General features: G+C 44.4%; 1 protein-coding gene across 4 annotated transcripts in view; it reads right to left on the bottom strand.

Annotated features, from left to right (window-relative positions):
* The window catches only part of adarb1b (adenosine deaminase RNA specific B1b), a 91,956-nt gene that overhangs the window by 12,809 nt on the left and 57,337 nt on the right, over positions 1-21,810 (bottom strand). For 2 of the 4 annotated variants that reach the window (XM_086051885.1, XM_086051886.1), the window contains exons 1-3: positions 20,585-20,830; positions 4,970-5,044; positions 851-1,776 (exon numbers count right to left, since the gene is read on the bottom strand). In XM_086051885.1, coding sequence (XP_085908011.1) covers positions 851-1,776; positions 4,970-5,044; positions 20,585-20,684 — 1,101 coding nt within the window. In that variant the 5' untranslated portion in view covers positions 20,685-20,830. Of the gene's footprint in view, positions 1-850; positions 1,777-4,969; positions 5,045-5,467; positions 5,614-20,584; positions 20,831-21,810 lie in introns of those variants that run through there. The other 2 variants (XM_086051889.1, XM_086051888.1) reach the window with 2 other exon arrangements.

Raw genomic sequence — 21,810 nt, 5'->3', positions numbered from 1 at the left:
GATGGCTGCTTTCCCAGTCAACTCAACATACAAATAAACGCTCTCTAATACGGTCTTGTTTTATGGGCTAGCCTTCCTCATGCGCAGACAATCAAACTGGCTCGTTTAAAATTTCCTGTGTTGGATTTACACGGCAGGTCTTGATGCCCAATAGCGATTTAATGCTTCAATTTCCACCGTTTTTTGGTGATAAGTGACCCTTAATGTGCTTTCTGAGCACGGAATATCCGCAACTACAGAGTAAATACATTTGGGAATGCCATGAGATTTTAGTCATGTGAAATAAGTGCCTTGGCTCAATCACGGTTGGGAAGCGCTGCACTAGAAATTAGATACTGACAAGGTGCGTAAACTATTTTACTCCTATTGAATGGTCAACACACCTCAAAGCTTTTGTCGTCATTGTGTTTACCGCAGTCACAGCAACAGCTAATCAATTCAAGTAGGACTTTAATCCTAATAATCACGAGGCCCGATTCAGATCTGTGGCCGCGACATCAGCACAAAATGTCAAGTTGCAAATTACACGGCGATTCTTGGCGGCATCCGCATGCTAAGTTTTCAACGTTACACGCAATGAACCGTGGGACACGCTGCTATTGCCCAATTTACTCTTTGTTATTTGCGGCGTTTTTCATACGAATAACGTGACTACGGCGTGTTAGGTTAGCGACAGACTACGGCATGCTCCAACGACATATCCGGGTTACGTCGCCGCCGATGGAACTGAACTCCTCAAAAACCGAGGACCTCCTGCACCTTTAATCCAAGCGCTTTCATAGGTGAGGACAGTCATCGTAACGCAAGCTCTTGGTTGAGCATGACAAAGGAAGAATAAGCGCTGCCTTACCTGCGGGAGGTGAAGCTGCAGTCCCTCTCTGGGTATGGGCTGCCTGGAAGGTGTCTGGTCGAGTTGCATGTTGAAGAGAGCCGAGAGAGCGGCCTGCGCTGCCCGGGCCTTCGCGAGCTTCTTGTTGCGCCCTGAGCCTTCGAATGTCTGCGCATCCACCGTCACCGACATCACAAAATTCTTGGCGTGACTCTCCCCGCTCTCTGACACAAAGTCATATTTGAGGCCTGGCCTGAGTTCATTGAGAATCATGACGGGGTTTTTGCCACTCGAGGGCAAGCCGAATGCCGACGGAGGGGGCAGCGGCGCCTGGACGAGGTTGCCGCCGGGTGCTGTGGGCAGTGGGTACTCCCCGAGTGAGTTTAAAGTGCTGCTACCGTTGGAACCGACATAGAAGGACTCTTCGGGTGTGGCCGGTGTCTCAAAGCCGTTGAAGAGCATGTCTGGGAAATCAGCTTGGTCGGAGGTAAAGTCCGTGTTGACGGTCAGCGTTCGACCCATGGCCAGGTGCGCCTCCGAGGCGTTGGGGAACTGGACAAAGGAACGCAGCGCTTTCTCCGCCGCATTCAACTTGGCCTTCTTCTTGGTCGGACCCATGCCCTCAAAGGTCTGTCCGTTGACCTCTACGGTCATGACAAAAACTGGCGCGTGGACCGGCCCCGTTTGGGACAGCAGCTTGTACTGAAGACCCGGTTTGATTTCATTGAGCTGCATCAGGGCATTCTTGGGCAGGATGGGTCCGGGCGTTTTCTTGCGCTTCTTGGCTCGGAACTTGGAGTGAGTGTGACCATTGTTTCCTTCCTCCAGGGGGCGCTTTCGAGTGCCCGGGCCGCTTCCATTGGGGAGCTGCTCGGCCACACCCACCCCTTCTTTGCAGGACACGTTGTCCAGGTTTCGGTTTTCCTTAACGTCAGTGCTGCTCGAACCTGCGGTGCCCAGAAAGAGTAACTTACAACGCCTTCGTTGCAGGATCTTGTAAATGCAAAATTTATAGATTCCTTTATCACTCTTTGGAACTGAACCAATGATTTGTGTTCCTGTATAAAGGCAGATATGTTTTAAGGATGAGCTCGACTGCTGATTCGTCATTTTAAGATCATCCTCACATCAAGTCAGTCACATTTGCTAACTGTTGTACTCGCTAAACAAGATGATCACATTTCATTGAAATTGCTACTGTACTGCAACATTATTTTAAGTTGCGAGTCTCATACCTTATGAATCTAGTGAAAATCGAGTGTTAAAAGTGGGAAAAAAAACCCTTCTCAAGTCCTGTTGTTAATGTGTTTATGAATACTCAAACACACATTTTTCTTAAACGTATAGTGCATGTACACACTAGGGCTGCACGATATTGGGAAAACATGCGATATGCGATATGGATGTTTACTATAGGGATATCGATATTGCGATATTTAACATGCACCTAAAGTTACATTTTTATTATCTAATGAACAAAGTTGTTTTTCTTCATAGGGCAAAATAAGCAAGCTCAATGTGTTCTTAGCTAATTCATAGTAATTTCCCTAGATAATGTCCAACTATTGGGTGGAGATGCGCATTTAAGTTTGCATCTGACTGGTCAAATTCGGATAAGAGCAAACAATTGTCTTTGCGATATGCATATTGCACGGGCCAATATCGCGATATCGATATTTTTTCGATATATTGTGCAGCGCTAGTACGCACACTGTTTTTAATTCATGTCATCCACCTACAGTGAATCTAGCAAGTAGTTAAGAGTTGATTTTAATAATAATAATATTATTTTACTTGGAAGCGCCTTTCGAGACCCTCAAGGCCAGCGTACATGAATAAAACAACAACTTTCCACTAATGTTATCAGATATGCTGGGGAACACATATCACTGGGCCCAGTAAGCAAAGTGGATGGAATATTGGCAAAAATTTCCATTTATAACATCCTTCAGCAAAGGCTTGATAGGTTACTCCTTGCGGTACTCAGGAGAAAGAGAGGCCGCAGTGTGCATGAGTGGGACTGTAGGTTGGGTTGAGGGAGTGCAGGGGAGGAGTGCAAGGGGAGGAGGAGCTGAGGACCAGGCAAAACGGGAGAACACATCAAAAAGAGGCAGAATGCCAAGACTCTGCCTACTGCCGGATCCCCAAAAAAGCTCGGCTGGTGACAAGAGTGCCAGTTCAAAATGTGGCATCAACCCCCCCCCCTTCACGGGAAAATTTGACAATAATGACATGTCGGAGTCCAAAAGAGGAAAGAAAGGTTCAAATCAGGGCGTCATTCGTGTGACCCGGTGTCTCCGAAAAGCCGCCCCCTCCCGCCAACACGAAGCTCATCGGTGTCGTGTTCCACTGACATGCCGTTACCATCTGAATCAAATCACGGTCATATCTTAAGACACGCCGATCAAAAAGGTACTCCAACAGATCGGTCGTCATTCAAACTGCACATTCATCAGTTACTGAAAACATGCACTGGCAGACGCATGCATTCCTCATGGGTGCATTAGTTTGGCAGTTCAAATGGGTGTAAAAGGAAGAGAAGGAGAAATGTTACAAAAGGACAAAACCCCAAATTAAACGAAAGAACCCCTCATCGCCGGAAATATAAGTGTGATTGATTATAAATAAATGAGCAATAATTGCTGCATGGTGAAGAAAAAATTAACACACAATACAATTCACCCGACGTTGTTGCTTGAATTAAATTTTGCGTGAAACGGCAGATGAATCCAGTGGTCAATACTACTATGGATATATCTGATCACTTGCAATCAATAATCACAATGAAGGGACTCGCATGCAAATCGAGACAAATGGATTCCGTTAGATGATTTCACATTGATTAAAGCATGTAAAACTTTCTCCACATACTCAAACCAAAAGAACAGATTTTGGTTGGCTCACGTGGATGAGCAAAAGATCAACGCTGGAGCGCATGCACCAAATAATGTCCGAAAACAGAAACATGCAGTTCCAAACCTTCGTCTAATCAGCCGTCACTACCTGCCACTGCGCCGTACGACACATACGGCCCTCAATTTTCGCTCCAAATCGGGAAAGGCCCCGTGCCTCTGAACGATTATCCGGAGTCATTGTACCGTGGTGTAGGATGGGGTGTGCTACGAGGGATTTTCCCTCACTGATCTGCTCACAAAATCGGTCAAGGGCTGTGAACTGTAAATGTTCAACCTGTTCAATAGTTCCGATTGCAAATCCTTTCAACCGCGGTCAACTGAGTCAGCCTGTGATTGTAACGCGAAACAACATAAGCTCACAGTTAGCTTAGCTTCTCCTACAACTCTTCTTTGTATTTTTCAGCTGTTTGGATGTCCTGTGGCACCATACTGCCTCTCATCTCGGTTACCTCTAAAGTATTCCGATCCTAATATTTGCGGTGGGGGTTGACCCGACGTGTTGACTTTGCCACTGTGCAATGATGATTATAACTAGAAGTCAATTAATCGTCAATCAATGACATCATTGATTAAGGGAGGACTATCTAGCGTCGACTACAAAAAAAAAATCGGAAGTGTTTCAAGTTACACAACACAGCCTGCTTTACACCGCCTTGCTTATGGTCAGCGATAACTCGGGAGACTGAGTTGGGCACTGTTTGCAACGCTCAAAATGTGTGACATTTTTACACGACGGATTCTTCATGAAGACGATCATTCTTCATGAAGACGATCACAAAGTCCTTTCTGGGGCTTTCTCAGACAAGTCGCAGATGTAGAAGAAGTTGGGCTCGAATGTCTAATTAAAGTTCAATAAGCTCGGGAAAAGAAGATTTTCTGAGGAGGAAATTTTAAGAAGTTAAAATCTGTTTTATGACCCGAGGCCTCTCAGATGTACTGATTAACTTTTCTCTTTTATGTTGTCAGTAATATCTGGGTGCGTGCATTGCTCGATGTCTCGGTTCACGTCAGGACGGGTGACGCTAAGAGTTTGAGTGGCAATCATATCAAGCAATTAGCAGACTTTTCAGAGTGACGATCCACTTTGGCGCTAAGCGCTAGAAACGTACTGTTTCCTACTTTAGCTTTTACCGATTACACATTGGAAGAACATGAAGGCAAACCATGGAGGGCATGCAAGAAAGTAACAGAAAAGCCAAAGGACACCAACGATGGGCCGACTCACTCATATTCTCCTCCTCATCCATATCCATGGTGACGGGTTTGTCCTGACCTGAGAGCAGGCTCAGCGCCACGGCACCTGCAAATCAGAGCACAGGCCAAGAGGGCGGCTTGAGTGCGAGACACACACACCGAGTAGTGATTTGCACTGAGTGGCGGCGGCCGAATTGATACGAGCCCTCGCTGAAAAATAGATTCACGTTAAAAAGAGGACGGACGACAGCGGGTTGAGACTTTGGCGACACATCTTTCACACTGCTGGCTGGAACAAACAGACAAACGTATCTAATCTCTGTATCTAACCGAAATAGTGTCACTTGTACTTGTCTCAAAAGCACAAACACTTTCTTTCGCTTTGTGACTCAATCTTGAGGAGACACAATGCCACAAGCGGCCGAGATTGACGACACTTCTCAGAAGTGCTCAAGAGAGTTTTGCGCTCCAGCTGTATTCGACACTTTCGATTGGTTCATAATTTGCAAAAATAACACACCTGACTTACCAACAATATTTATTTGTCATGGGGGGTGAAATTGACCAAATTTGGAGGTAGGTTTCCGCCCAACAGTAACAATTTGTATTGAACTTGCTATTAATCGGAAACCCGGCCTTCGACCAGCACGGACGGGCCTTCCTTGGCCACAAAACAATCCCCCCAAAGTCAAAGCAAAAGACTGAACCAGCGCAGAAAGCCGGTCTTTGAAGCCGCCCCCGTGTCATCGTCATCTGACGATGCGAATTGCACAACTTTGATGACGCTGTAGGAGAATGCTTTTGACTTCCATCCGAACAACTTGAAAGGTCACAAAAAAAAAAGGAAGAAAAGAAAAAAATTGTGCTGAGTGCGGATTGATGGAGCTGACTAACGGAACGTTAAGGCGGCAGAAAAATGAAAAGACAGAGAGGCGAACGGCATAAAAGAGCGAGAAAGATGGCATTAGGATAGCCGGCAGATTGTGCTGATTCCGCTCGCCTTCCATCACTGCCCTCATTCCTCAGTCAGACACTCGCCTAAGCTAAACTAAATGGGCTAATTAATCTGGCCTAATGGTGGGTGACAGTAAATATGCTAGCACAATTATCACCCTATTAAAGATTCATATTGCGAGGCCTAATTGAAAATGAAAAGGTGGGGTGCGGGGGGTGGACGGCAGGGAGGGAGAAGGTCCATCCGAGCGGAACACGCAAGATTCATTTGAGCGCAAGTCGGGGGTCCCAACCCCCACAGCCACTATACAAGGCACTTGCCTGTTAGCACAAACATGCAAGTTGTTGTTTTGAAAAGGAAGTGGCCTGCATAATGCAAAAAGTATTCACAGCGCCTCGCTTCATATACTCACGTATACATAAACATTGCGTTCTTTCAAAATAAGCATTCACCCTACCGAAAAGAGTAGCCTTTCTTCTTCACCACGCCCCCGAAACATTTTCCTGCCTTTTTTTTGTTCTCTAGCAATGTACGTTTTTCTGAAATCCAACATGTCGGCATTTCTCTCCCTGGTAAGATTCACCCCGTAATCTTGATCTTCAACTCAAAAGCTGTGCTTATCTCAAACGCCGCCATCTACAGGGATCTCTTCATCATCGCAGTGGTTTTTCCAAAGCTGAATTTCACAGCCAAGCTGGGTGACACCTCTGGTACTTACTCTGTGTATAACGTACTTGACGAACATTGACGAGCAATCCAGTTGCCGAATATGAAAACCTCCACGGCAGTGAATGAGTTAAATGCACATATCCAACTCTTGGACACTACAAACCGTAGAGTATTTTTGATCCATTTTATGTATGCAACCATCACTTCTTTGGTTTCCCATCCTCCTCCACACGTTGCTGTCATCAGCATGCAATGCAAATGTGCCTGTCAGGTTTGATTTTCGGATGAGGCCGCCGTGTTGGAAAATGGAGAATCAGGTGCAGTCATTGGGGAGCGGCTCACAAAAGATTCATAACGTGACTGTGTGTGTGCGCCTTGAGAAGTGGATGGTGCTGAAATGGGTTTTTAAAACTACAGTTGGCCCTTGATTTTAACGGCACTTTAATTAGGAGCACAAAAGACGTTGTTGACTCTTTCCAACACACATGCGACTACTTGCGGTCGTCATGGCGAGTACGTAGCACGCGTAAAGCGACGTGAGCGCCATCCCAACATTCCTCTCTGACGACAATATGCTATGACCCGTTTGGACTCAATTGGGAAAATTCTGATTCGGCGTTCGTTTCGACCAATTCGCAACTCAATTTGAGCCGCCGGCGATTTATGCCGAGCCTTCATTTTTTGTTAGCATTACACTTAGCACATTTTCCTGTGGCAAAATGATGTGGTTGTTTTAAATACACGGTGTGCGTCTTTGTTTTAGGTTGGCTTTGACAGTCAACTTCAAGTGGCAATACACAGCTTGAAGCATCTTTGCGGGTGAATCTGTCAAACTGCTGCTTTTCGTGAAGTCAATCGTATCTCAAGGCACCAGTGTCTATTGTTGCTTTCCAATATTTGTTGGGTTGAAAAATAAGACTGTTAAAGGTGGCGGACATGAGAAAGGATAAAAAATAAAAATAAAAATAAAAATAAAAAATCGAAAACCTTTCATAAACAAACAAAAAAAAAAAGCGGAGCCAGAGAATCCAGGCTGAGCGCCGTCTCCCTCCAAATGAACTCGTGATACTGCCTCGTCAGGTTGCTAGACGGCTTGCTTGCAGGTGATTCTGACTTGAGCCACAGGAGGCAGGGAAAAAGAGCAAGATGAGAAAGAAGATGAAAAAGCCCTAATTTAATCTGGCACAGTCAGAGGGGCTGTGGGGAAACGCGGGGCTTTTTGATTTGCCTCTCATCCCCCGCTTGTGGCGAGGAGGCGCGATGGAGCCGCGCCGCCGCGCCGGGAACGGCGGCCGGGGCCGAGCGGCGGGGGAGGCGCTGAGCGGCATGGAGAGGTGAAGGTGAACAAAGGATAGAAAATGAGAACGAGTGAAAATCCTATTCCGAGTAAAAGAATATCATTATCTCTGGAAAAACACAAGGCGATGAAAAGGTCTGCCCTTGGCGTGCTGCAAGGTGCAAAGCGGCTCAAAATAACTGCCAATGGGTGCCTCCGATGGATATCGCAAATGCTGTCAGAGTAAATCTACACCTAGCAAAAAAAAACCACCAACCCAAAAAACATATGACATAGGAGTAAATAATTATTAGGAGAGGTCTTTTCCAAAACGACACAAAAGCCAAATGTAAAAGTAATCCATTACTGGTTCGGTCAAGTAAAAGCAAATGTTTGCAAATATCTTATTTTAATTGGAAAAGAAAAAGCGCATTTGAAAGGATGGAATCGGACAATTTTAAGTCAAACAATGGATCAGAACGATGACTCAGTTATTAAAGTAGTTTTCGATTCATTTTGACACCTCTAGTACAATCTCCATAAACTTTTGTTGTTCAGAAAGCCAATACTGTGTAGTGGGTAAACAAATGTATTCGTTTCGTATTATAGCATTTTTGAAAAAGCATCATCTTTCCCAAATGGATGGAGCAAAACAATTCCAATGACAATAGCCACTTTGACGGATGGTGAAATGGCCGCGGGGCAACGGATGGCGTGATGGCTTCTAATTGCTCACAAGAAATGATGACGGTCTCCTAGCAGTCTGACTGAAAACATTTCAGTTCTCAGCTAACAGCTTTCCACTTTTGCAACTATTTCACATTTCAGTGGATCTGAAAACAACTACTGCACTAAAGTCCACCATACCGCCTTGTGAATAGTAAACGCACCAACACAAATAAGAAAAAGCAACTTTGTATTCGACTTAAAAACCAGAATTGCTAACACCGTTTCAAATTTAGGTAGGCTGCAATTGAATTGCATGACAAGGTGCCGACTGGCGGCTCCAAAAAACCCAGCTTGTTGAAATGATGAAATGTAAATTGAGGACGAGTTCACGTGTTGTTTTGCGCCATACAACAAAGTCTGCAGAGTGTCTCTAAAGGCAAAGTAGAGCGGCCACATCAGCCTGTAAAATCCCCAAATGGGCGAGAACCGCAGGGGTGCCGCCGTGTGGAAAGAAAAGAGGGAACGTGTTGTTCTGTGTTCCAGACTTTAATATCTGACAGTTGGTCATTTATCATCATGGACCGCTGATTGTGAGAGAAGGGAAAAGGTGGAGGAAAAAGCGAGCCGGAGTATCAATATGAATTTTTATTTGATGGCTTTTGCGGGAGATTGCATTTCAGGGGGCTGGCGAAGTCAAGGTTCACTGAAGCATGACAAGGAGATAGTGATAGACCAAGACAAAGGGCAGGTGAGCCTTAATGGTGTGCCGGCGCATGAACACATTTGCTCCACACATACCTTCACACTATAAAGGACTGACTGGGATGACCATTAAATCGATTGTCACTATGTATAATCATTCAGCGACGTAAAAATGTGAAAATACATAAGATCACGTCTCCAACAGTTCCAACATACGCGGTTGCCAACGTGGCACAGCGAACTAGTTTGGAGTACTCACTGTTCGTATTTAACGTATATTTATGCCTTACAAGTGTTTCCATACAAATACTTACGTTAATTATGACTTGTTTCTATGTTAGCATAGGCTACTGATAGCTCGTTCAGACTTGCGAACAAATTCAAGTTATGTTGCCACCGTAGCAACGGAAGCCCGTCAGAAACTGAAGATATGTGTACGGTGAAGTCCTCTGAAGTTGTACATTGCAGAATTTGATGAGAACTCCCGCGTTTGAGGTCTGATGATGTCAGAGAATAGTGTTCTTACAATACTGAAATTGTTGGTATTAGTTTCATGCCCAGTTACATGTCGTATTTTGTCGCTGTCCTGTGAAAAGCACTTGTGTCCATTTTTTTTTTTCATTTTTCGTATTTTTACGAGCATCGCATTTACGTGAAAATTTAAAGAATTTACAAAATTGGAGATATAGCACATGTTTTTCACAGGACAGCGACAATATGCTGTTCAGACATTGAAATAGTAACGATATCAGATATCAGTATAAGGTATCGGGTGCTGATGAAGGATGCCAATACCAGCCACCAATACCGGAAAAAAAAAAAAAAAAAATCTGACATGAAATCGTCTTCCTTGACATAATTTGGTACAACACTATGACTGTTTGACATGTGGGTGAATCATCATGTGTGTCAGATAGACCGAGAGGTCTTTGTTCACAATTATTTGTCAATGCATTCATTGGAATTTTCATGCGATATCAGCATCTCAGTTTAGCAAGTGAGGGGGACCAACATGAAATGGAACTTTTGGAAATTGTGACGCAGGAAAGCGAGTTTCCGACAAATTGTGAATCTGAAAAAGTCAACCATCGCACTCGAAGGGATTGGACTTCAGAGGTTCCGCTAGAAATTCTTTCTGTTTCTGCAACCCATTTACACTTCTCACAAAGAGACCCACCACCTGCACTTGTTTCAGGAGTGGTCATAAATCATCAGTGAGTGGCTGTGATTGTAGCAGAGGACCAAACTCAAGGGGAGCCCTCATAGCACATAGGCACACTTTGAAATACAAACGTAAAACGAAATAAACCGTACGTGTTGGACAAGTGCAAGCAACAAGGCAAGAAAGCAGCAACAGGATTCTTCAAATACATGAAAAGTGACCACATTTGCTGCTTCGGTTCCAAACTCATCCATCCAGATGTCTGGATATCTCTTTACTTTGTTCATTTCCAACTCGACCCTTGCGCTATGCTGTTTTTCCCCGGGAAAAAAAAAAAACCACAGCCTGAGAGGGATGAGGCAGCATCAACAGCTTCCACCTCCAAGGAGACCAACGGTAAACATTTGCTACTAGTGACTTTATATGGTCTGGTTGATATCAAGTGCAAGTTTGAAATGATGTGGAGCTTGACAAATAAGAGCGGCTGCCAGGAGGATTAGGTAGCAATGCCTGCAATAAGCGCACCACATGAAGGAGCGATTAGAGGAAACTATAATTAACAACTCATTTGACTCGGAGTTGTGCTCTCTTGCTCTGAAATAGAATTCTACTTTGACACACTGTGACGTTTTTTTTCCCCCTGAGACATGATCCTCAAAATCTTACCTTATTGGGGTGTTGCATTTCAATGTCTTCCGGTAGCACTAAAGTGAAATAAACTGGTGATTTAAAGTAAAGTTCCCACCGTACACCTCAACTTTATCCTGCAGCTTTAAAGGGGAAGTCGACCCCAAAACCTTCTTGACAAGAATATGTTTCAAGCGCCTTCACTAGTCAACACGGCATTCTGATGAATTTCGCGTTTGTGAAATATTGAGTTAAGCGGCAAAATCCACCCGTTTTTGTCCATCTCATGGGCGGCCATTTTGTCACATGCTGTCGACTGAAAATGACATCACAGCTGCTCAGGCCTCTGCTAACGACCAATCATAGCTCAGCTTCAGAAAATTGCTCGTTACCTAAGCCCTGAGTAACTGTGATGGCATTTTCGCTCGAAAGCAGGTGACAAAATGGCTGAGTTGGCTAAAAACGGGTGGATTTTGCAACTTAACTCAGATTCCACAAACGCAACCGTGTTTTGACTCGTGGAGGTTGATAGAACTTATTTTTATAAAGAAATGTTTTGGGTTGACCTCCCCTTTTAGCCCCGCGGCTTAAACAACGGTACTTCCCTGTAGAATGTATGGATGTGAGGTAAGACATGCTAACCACCGATGCACTGTAACTCGCTTACATTCGCACCGTATTACCTGGATAAAAAACAGGCAAGATTTGAATCCAGAATTTGTCTACCATGCTCAAGTGTCTGTCCGTGGCTTGAACATGACGGTATCTATATGCAAGACTTTTTCCAATCAATTAACTCATTCACTGCCATTGAAGAATTTACTTGCCTTTTCACCGTCCAGCCATTCATCAATCCCAGCAATTTATTCATATTTTTTTTTCAAAGGTTAGGGTAAAAGAGCATCTGAAAATGTCTGGCAGTGAATGAATTAAATGAGTCAAATCAATTCAATCGTTCCGTTCAGCTTGTGTACGCACAGCATTAAATATAAGTGCATTTGACCTTACTACTTTAAAAAGTCCACTGATACAATTCCAAGTTTGCCCAGAACAGTGCAAGGTGTTTTAGGATCAACCGCTGTCAGATTTCGGGATATTTTGCAAAGCCTACTTCAAGCTACAAATGACAGTTACCAAGCACAATGTCTATGCTAAACCACGAATCAACTCTCGGAATTCCACAGAGCAGCATGATGACCGACAATTACGGGCACTTTTTCTTCTAAAATAACATGCGTGCCACAAATCCTTGAGATTCAACAGAGCTGAATGACAAGGAAGGAGAAATTACCCGTCATTCCACTCAAATGGTAAAACACTGCATGAGGAAAGGGGGAGGGAAAAAACAAGTGCAACAAAAATGCAAGAAGACATGGCTGAAAGTTGAGCAGAGTCCAAAATGAGGGCGGAAATATCAGGCTGGAGGGGGGGAAAAAAAAAAAAAGAAGCTGGAAGAAAGTGGACAGAGACAAGTGACCAAGAGAAATGGTTTGTGCAGGAGAGGCCGCCTACGAGCCAGTCCTCTCAGCAGTCTTGACGCGGACTGATCGGCCCGCCGGGGAATGCCTCACACATATTCAAAAACATTCACTCAAAGCTAATGGCACAGTCTCGAGGTCACTTTCATATTCCATTCTGGCACCCAACTCGGATGCTGCTGTTGAGCTACGTCGCATATGTGCAAGAGTAGAACCCCAAGAGGTTTTGTGCCGTCTCGGGAAAAATCCCCCATCAGGGAATCGAGTCAGCAGTTCCAGTACCACCGTGACTTTAATGAGATAAAACAGGTAGGAAACACTCATTGTTGAATTTAGCTGGTCTTTCCAATTCAATTACTTGTCACAACTCGGGTGCTGCTGCTCTTAATAGGCTGGATTTACACGCCTAATTCCGATTTAATGCCGGCAATTCTTTTGCAAAAACTGCAGTATAATCAATAGGTGCCATTTAGTGAGCTTGTTTTTTTTTTTTAATGGGCTGCACATTTAGCCCACTATCTTCACTCTGCTCACCATGCATACCACCACCCACACACATATCAATATTTCAAATGATAGGGATACTGTGCCCGTTTTTAGCCAGTTTTGAAACTTTCAATGAGCACGTGATAAGATATATGTATTACGTAACCCAAACTCACTGTATAGTTGGTTTTACATTGGCTTTTATTTTGCTTCTCTGCCGCCAGGTCGGCATTGTAAATGAGAATGAGCTCACACTGGTCAATATCGGATCGGGATCATCATTTGAATGATGATTCGGAATCCGATCCGGGGCCACTCGATTCCATGCATTTTTTTTTCTATTTACGTTGCCACAACACTAATCCCAATTGTGCCACAACAAACAACAAACAAAAAACAAAATTGCGAAACCAGGCTGCCAAACCCGAACGGAGTGAATCCGAATGTACAAAGAAGAATAACGGGAGACATTTTGAGGATCCTTGTTAAGCATCTCTCTGATATTAGATCATTGCGCACTACTGTCACCATCCTCCAATCCCATTACTTTCCTCAATAAAGCTTTGGCAGCCCAGTGATTACTTCATGAAAGAAGACGACATTTTTAATAGAAATGGGAGCAATTTTTTTTGGGGGGGGGGGTGAGAAGAATCCTCTCTTCTGCTCTAAATGCTTCCTCAGGTGGCGTCTCCAGGTGCCGACCGGGCAATGCACCATAATGGAGTACACGTGTGGGCCCCGGCGCCCCAACAGGAAGGGCTTGCGGCCTAGGGCGGGAGCGCCTGTCTGGCCGTCTGATTGAAACTGATGGGCCAGGGTAGAGTGGGCCACCGAGTTCCGCCAGCCGCCATCGGCCAGCCTGTCACACGCGCGCACTCGCCTCAGAGTCTATTATTCAATTTGGCCCTACTAATGACCAGCGAATTAGGCTGCCACAAAAGATTTGCCTCCGGACCACTACTGCGCCGCGTACAATACTTTCACTTCAACTGCATCTTTTTTAAGAGGAAGCGTTTTAAACAGGAATGCCGGGAGACTATAAGTCTTCATTAGGGAAAGGTTCCGGCACAATAAATGCACTCCAAACTAGAGATAGAGTCATAGTGCTTTTTCAAGGCCGATACCGATTATTAGTAGTCAACCGATATTTGAAGCCGGTATTCACTTGCAGTAAAAAGGAAACTATTTCTGTACACGTTTAATAATAGAACCTCCAACATTTTGTTGAAATGCCTTCAAGCATATTTATTAAACAGCTTTTCATATTTGCTTCATGTTCAAGTTTTTTTGGCCTTTTATCTTGGGAAATAGAAATCTTTGTTTTCAAATTCTAACAAAAAGTGCAGCAGCATGTCTTACAAAATTAAATGAAAACTTCAACACATTAATAGCTCCTTAAAGTTTTTGAAAGTGGAGATTTCCAAAAATGCAGAATACTGAAATGTTAATGTTTCACGTAGCTTTATTTAAAACAAAAGGTGCGTGGAGTTCCAAGGCACAGCTTAGAACGTTAAGAGAAAAAATATACATAACAGTAATTATAAAAAATCCCTGAGGTTTACCCAATTTTATGATCTGCTATCGGCTGGCAGATTTTTAAAAAAAGCAGATGCCAATATTCGTCAAATTGCCAAATATTGGCCCGAGCATTATTCATCCCTTCCAAGCAAAGTCAGTCAAGACCCGATTCTTGGATACCTTCAAAAGATTGTCCACATTGTTGAACTCGTATCACTGAATATTTTTCTGCATTTCTGGGCAAAATCAAGGACTGCCGACTAGCACCTGACGGACTCCCACTTGGTTTGCCAAGATGATTTCTTGCATTCATTCCTGCTTCACATCCGACGATTTGGAGTCGTAAGCGACCACGCGCAACTGCGCACTGTCATGAAATCATTCAATTGTACAAACAGTCGCGATGACAGTCGTTGAGCCATCACATGAGTGATGCAGCCAATCAAATCTTAATGCCACGTCTCGGGAGTACTGGCTTTTATTTTACTATCAAATGCATGCAGCCGAGGAAAAGACAACATCGTCCCACTGTGTGAAAGAGTTGAAATCCAATTGCAAAAAGGAAATTGTGGACAGTGGCCTCTTATAGTACAATAAAAAAATCTTTGACTCTTTCCACTTGTTATTTTCTTCTTTTCAAGGTTGCTGGGCGCCTGCCACTTCTCTTTTGTCTTTGCGCCGTAAAATCTACGTGACAGCTCTGATTTATGACACAGCTAAAGACAAAGCGCCTCTGGGGATCCGAGCGCATGGCCGAGTGTGTTCAAAGTGTGCGTCGGCACCAAGGCGCGGACGAACGCCGCTGCTGTGCTCAGTGCTCAAGCACCCGACGGTGCACCCGGGGACTTGTGTGCAAATATTCAAACTCTTGAAATGCAACAAAGGGAACTCCAAACGAGCAAAACGTGTTGTTTATGTCAAAGTTTTCTGGTGGTGAAAACAGTACTTTAATGCGCCTTGTGTCAAAATGGAGATCAACCGCGAGGGAGAAAAGGGAAAAAGGAACAACTCAAGTAGAGTATACACTTGCCAATTTTAAACATCGTTAGTGATTTTTAAAATGCGGGAGACCCAACACACGGTGAGCAAAAAAAAAAAAAAGTGAAGTGTGTGTGCCTTCGGCTTTCTCCACTGACAATCACAAGCCTAAATTTAGTACCAAGACTGACCTGTGAGAGGCAGCAGAGTGCCACAGGGCCTCCAGACTGCCGGCAAATACGAAGAAGAAGAAATTAAAAGAAAGTTAACTCTTGCCTTATCTGCAATTGTGGTTGCTAGCTGGCTACTGTTCCATTAGCTCAGCCCTAATCTGTGTCGCCTACATACATTTGCCATCGGAAGTATTGAACAGGTTTACGATTGGCAGCCCCCAACATTTTGCAACATCCGATCATCGCGTCTTTGAGGGGAAGAGAGGAAAAATGCTCTGATAAAGCCCGATTATAGTGACATCCGCGTGGAACGTTCACTTTTGATTTCTCAATGTTTGTTTTTCAAGAAAGTGAAACATACTGTGTCCGATGTGCTCTCGCTGGTTAGGGAAGCTGTCCTCAGCCCCCGCTGCTGTAGCCGCCATTTAAAAGCACAACACAACACATTTTCTTTCTTTTTGTTTTTGCGGTGGGGGATTGTTTTATCCACAATACAAAGCATCATGAAGACACAAAATTACGGCACAAATATTTGTGGTCTTGCTAGTTTCTAGCCAACCCGAGGTGGCATGCAATTAGGAATGCAACTTTCTATTCGCCTTACCTTTGATGCATTTCGGGGTAAAACACAAAGATATCTCCGACAGGCCCTGATGAATGACTTCTGAATACATTTCGGGCTCATTTGAATCTGTACTGTGCAAGGCATTGAGTCACATGAACAGAATTTATTGACATGCTGATAAAGAGACCGCGTGTATCTCTTGGGCTGCCAAGTGCCACTCCATTGGGCTAAAACCCACCGAAGTGATTAGTGCAGCTCTGTTGAAACACCCCGCCCACTTCCCCTCTCCAGCAGTCCAAACTGACTCAGTGGTGGGTGTGTTTTAGCAGTCAATTAATAAAATGTCAATTAACCGGGGGTTTTGTTTTCTCTTATTGAGTTTGTGCGTCTCTTTTAATTGCACGGCCGTGTTGGGAATATTCTCAAAAGAACGCGAGCAGATCAATAACTGTCACTCCACTTTATGTAGTACAGGAGTGACTAAGGATACTTGCAGCACCACCAACCCCGCCCCCGACCCGCCTAACTGCCCCCCCCCCCCCCCCCCATCCCCCTTTCAAGTTGCAAAGCTCATTTTTGAGATTCTGCTGGCATTGCAGAAAATCCCCCCTTTCTCCATATTTCATATACGGCCCATTGGAAAGCAACGCCTACAAGAGTCATGGCTGGCCACCTTTATGAGAGACGCATGGAGGACCTTATCATTTGGAAGATATGCTGAAGTTCAGCATTCTGGAAGAGACTTTGCACTCGTTTCATTTGAAGGCAAAATAATAAATCACCACAGTCGCTGGTCATGCCATCGCCCCAAACCAGTCGTGCAGCCATGGCGCTTTATTTTGCAGATTATCAACCTTTTCCTTGGATATGTTAATTTGCCTCTTTGAACGAAGCGCTCTTTAAATAATTTAGAGAAACCAGAGTATGTGTTGCAGTCATTAGCAGAATTTGAATGTCACGATCCAGAGAAAGGATGGTGCGGTTCACATGGAGGGAATGAAACACGCCATGCAAAGAACGTTCAACTCAACAAAGAAAAGAAAAAAGTCTTGTGTTGGTGGGTTCGGTGCTTATATTGTGACAAGAGCACAATATTGTGTGGCTCAGCCAAAATGCTCTGAATTGGCTGGCAAAACGGGAGAAACTGCTTTGAAAACGGGAGGCAGTGAATGAGTTGTGATTAAATTCCAACTAAGCAAAGCGAAGCTAACGAAAATGAAAGTGGAGTCCACTTTTTGAAAAGAGCAAAAGCAGCCTCCCATGTGAGCAGAGTTCAAACACACCGGCGGCACTTTGGCCAAAAGCCTTTTGAATGCGTAAAATTAAAAAATGATACTCGTGCTAATCATCCACAGGGATTAACCTGTGTTCCAATTCAAAGCAGCGATATTAGGGAAAATTTACTTTGTAATTGCTTTTCTACAAATAGTTGGCTGTCCAGAGTGCTGTGAAATTAAACAACCAAGTCAAGCTTTTGTTTGCTGCCTTTTCCTAAAAATGGGATCGAGACGCTGAAAATTCTGGTCAAATTGTCACGTCGCAATTTGTTTTAAGTTTCTCTGCCCATGACTTGGAGCTAGGTTGGGTGAAGATGCACCGTTGTCAAGCAACAGACGGAGTCGGGCACTGTCTACGTGTGTTGGTTTGTTTATGAAGTCTTGGACTTTGGTTGCTTTTTTCTTGCTCCGGGCTGCTTGAGAGCAAGGAGCCGCTCGCCTCGTCACAACACCCTGGTGGGGATGAAGTGCTGCCTTCATGGGTGAAAAGGTTTCCTGTTCAACACTGCTTTACGTCCTTTCTCCGCCGGGGTGGATAAACGGTCGCTGAGGGAGATTCGCCACCTCAAAACCGTTTCATTTCAAACGGAGGACAAGCGGACGTTAAGTGCGCTTTAATTCTTTACCTTTTGAGTAGTTTGGCAGAAACCTGTTTAAAGTTTTGCAAAGTGAAAAAAAAATGTGTCACCTTTATATCATGGTATGATTCTATTTTTGCCCAAAACTCCACATATGTTTGAATCAAGAAATTGAGCTTGTGTTCGTGGCAGCAAAGTGGCCCGGATTCAAAGTGAAGACGCGGCTGATCACCGAGCCGACCTTGGTCCCGCCCACATTGACGTGTTGAAGGGCCCTCGGAGAAGACATTTATCTCCACTTGATGGCATACCCGCCGCAGTGTCACGGTACTGAACCTGACCTCGCTGTCCCGGCGACGAAGGGAAGAGATTTTTGTCGCCCTATCCGTGACGGTCTCTCGCATGTGACCTCATTCACCCAACTAGCTTTAGCTGCTAGCCTTCAGGAGCTCTTCAATAACTGCACTGACACACTTTAAGTGAGCGGCGCCTCACCCACGGCTCCGTGGGCCGTTTTTTGTGCAGTATTTACATGAGCATCCCCACAAAATGTGGACAACTAAAGTTGGTAGCTGGGATGGGGGCTCTTTAAGACTTTGCCAAAAGTCCTGCTTAGCTGTCGCTTCTCTTGTAGGGAGCGCTGAGAAAGTGCCACTTTCAGTGCCCCGGTGATAAGGGAGGCCGGGAAGGTGTGGCAAAAGAGCCGCGTAATGCTGATGGATGTAGTCAGTCACACGGCAAAACGGAGCTCAAGGGAGGACCGGGGTCGGGAAGAAAAAAAAAAAATGCAGCCTCAGCTGCGGAGGACTTATTTGGCTCAATGGCGCCGGCTTGAGAAAAGAAGAGGTGCTGAGGGGAGAGTGGCGGCTATCAAAGCGAGGCGCCGGCCAATATCGCCAGAGAGATTTTGCAGTTTGGTAATTACCACCTTTGCTGTTAATCCCTCGAGGAGCAAACTCAGGAGACACTGGCCCCGTTATTGTTTTCAATTTTTTTCAAACGTCAGGGTAAAAGGGGATCTGAAAATGTCTGAAAGTGAATAAGTTAAGGAGACGTCCACATATATACGTAGCGGGAAGAACAAAATCCAGCGTCTTCAAACGCAATGAACTGTCATTAAATCAGAAGGCGCTAACGGCGCGATTGGTACTTGTCTACACAGTTGGGCGTATAGCCAACAGTTGTCCAGGAAGAGGCTCAGTGGGCTTGCTTCAAGCTGTTTTGAGTCACTCCAGTACAATATGTTCTGAATGTATCTGTATGTAGAGAGAACAAAAGCCAGAAGAAAGCCACGGAGCAGACTGGAGGGCACTTTTTTCACACAACAACAAAAGAGTAAGTGCAGCAGAACAGGGCTGCTTGAAGCAGTTAGGGAACAAAATGGTCAAATCAACAATCCGCTACAATTTCCAGTTGAGGTTTACTGTAAAATTGACATCTTAAACAAGGCGAATTTAACTGAATTTAACATTGTACAATATTGTTAAACACTGAGACCGAACCACATAACTTTGAATGAAAATCCGATAGCTTTATGCTAACATATTGCGAAATGTTATAGAACAGCTAATGGAAATTAGCATTAACGCTATGGTTGGCTTAGGCAAAAACACCAACATCACACAATTAACGGATATTTTCATACAAACAAACCGACCGCATTAAGGCACGTGGCAGTAAAATTACGATGGATCGGATTGTAAGTGTAACGATGGAAGAAATCGTAACCTCAAAAACTGGAGAAGAAAATCGCTTATAAACCACCACAGGTTATTTTCTGAGCTTTCCTGAACTGAAAGGTCATTGTGTTCCAATTGTAACCTTAAATCAAAGAGAAAAGATAAATATTGCACAGATTGACACGTTTGTCAGCATATTGCCAGCGAACGGCAGTCGACGTCTACGCAGCAAAGACTCGATGGTCACATACCGGCCGTGTTTCGGAAGCTTCTTCACTTCAGCTGTGATCATTTCCGTTGTCCACATCTTTGGGAACGGATTACTCACACAGCTCCAGTGCGCATAAGGGCAATTACTTCTTTCATCCTTTATGCAATTGACACGTCATCGAAAACAAAGCCTTGCGACAACATTCAAACACGTTTTACACAATTCAAAATTTATTTTGGACAGAGATTGATCAAATTGTTCATTCAAAAAAAACAAAAAAACAAATGACTTTCATTTAACATCCTCACTGCCCAATGTTATTTTAAATTCATCAACTCATTCACTGCCATTGACGAATTGACTTGTCTTTTCACAGTCCAGCCATTCAATCCCAGGAATTTATTTATATTTTTTTCAATTGCTAGGGTAAAAGAGGGTCTGAAAATATCGGGAAGTGAATGTGCTAAAAAAAAAAAAAAAAGAGTCTTATTTCACTGCTCCTACTGATTTTTAAGTCTTTTCGCAGCAGTATCGTTTTGGTATCGAGGTACTTTACACTAAGTACAACCCAACATGGAAGTTCAACAAGCCAAAGTGCAAGTTGCCCCTTTTCGGTCAACATTGCGGCAAGCGGGAGGGTTACCTTTGCGTTCCGAGCGTTTCTTGCGCCTCCTCTTGAACCTGCGACGGATCAGGCAATAGTAGGAGCCCGGATTGTGCGCGGCGCTGCTTCCAAGAGTCATGGCTGGCTCGCTACGCAACAGTGTGCCCAAAGTCGTGCTCCAAGCTGCGACTCAATCGCGCCTCGGCTGCGGCACGCCGACTCCTCGCTCTCTCGCGGCTCAACGCTGAGTCTCACTCCACATGACATTCAGACAACCGCTCACACCTGAAGAGTGTCTTTGGAGCTACTCCGCTCGCTCGCCCGCCCGCCCGCCCGCTCTCACTCACTTTCTCTCTCTCTCTCTCTCGCCCCACCTTCCTCCTCTCCGTTTTCTACCCTCAGCTCGGGTTGCGTCTGCCCGATCAGAAAAGAAAGTGGGGAGGCGCTAAGAGTGTGAAGACTCACATTTTCAGACACCAGTGGAAGTTTTACTTAAAGAGGGCATTTGTCGAAAGAAAAATGGACTTTTAAAGACTTGTACACATATCAGTGTCTGGAGTGCCTCCTCAGCCATCAAGTGTGAAATGAAGCAAGAAAGTCGTTTCGGAAAATGTGACCGTAAGCGAACTGTCAAGTAGCAATGGGGCATAATTTGCATGATAACCGCCCTCCATTCCGGGTTTTTCGGCACATGACTTGCTTAACTAGGCTGGGCAAAGATCCACAGCCACTTTCAAGTGACTACAACATCAGGCAGAGGTACGAACATGCAGAAACACCCACATCCACCATGGTGTCATGTCAGGAGTCAAGAGGTAAGCAGAGCTGCACTGAGTGTTGCTGGGTGTATAGATTAACGTTCACTTGTGATGAGCGCCACATATACTCAGTCATGTGGATGAACTGCTGCTTACACAAGTCAAAATTAAATCATCTTAAGGAAATAATACAATAATTTAAAAACGTACAATACTACTTTAAAGTAGAATGGCTGTCAATTAAATTAAGGTTCCCATCACATGACATGATATGCATGTTAATACCCAAGGGAAAATAAGTGGTGACAAAAAATATGCTGCAATGTTATTTGTAATGTTTATTTATTGCAGGTTTAAAATAGCTTTCTCCCATTCACCATTGAGTGCATTTTTGTTTTTTCTCCCCCCCATGCAATTCATCTTGAACACAACGATGCTCTGGCTCCCTCTAGTGGCTGTTGTGACAAGGTTACATTTGCATGCAACCAATTTGAAGTCATATTTTAC

The sequence above is a fragment of the Filicampus tigris genome, chromosome 14 (genome assembly GCF_054856515.1).
Source record: "Filicampus tigris isolate MCC_2025a chromosome 14, RoL_Ftig_1.0, whole genome shotgun sequence".
NCBI lineage: Eukaryota > Metazoa > Chordata > Actinopteri > Syngnathiformes > Syngnathidae > Filicampus > Filicampus tigris.
This window is presented reverse-complemented; position numbering and strand designations above follow the sequence as displayed.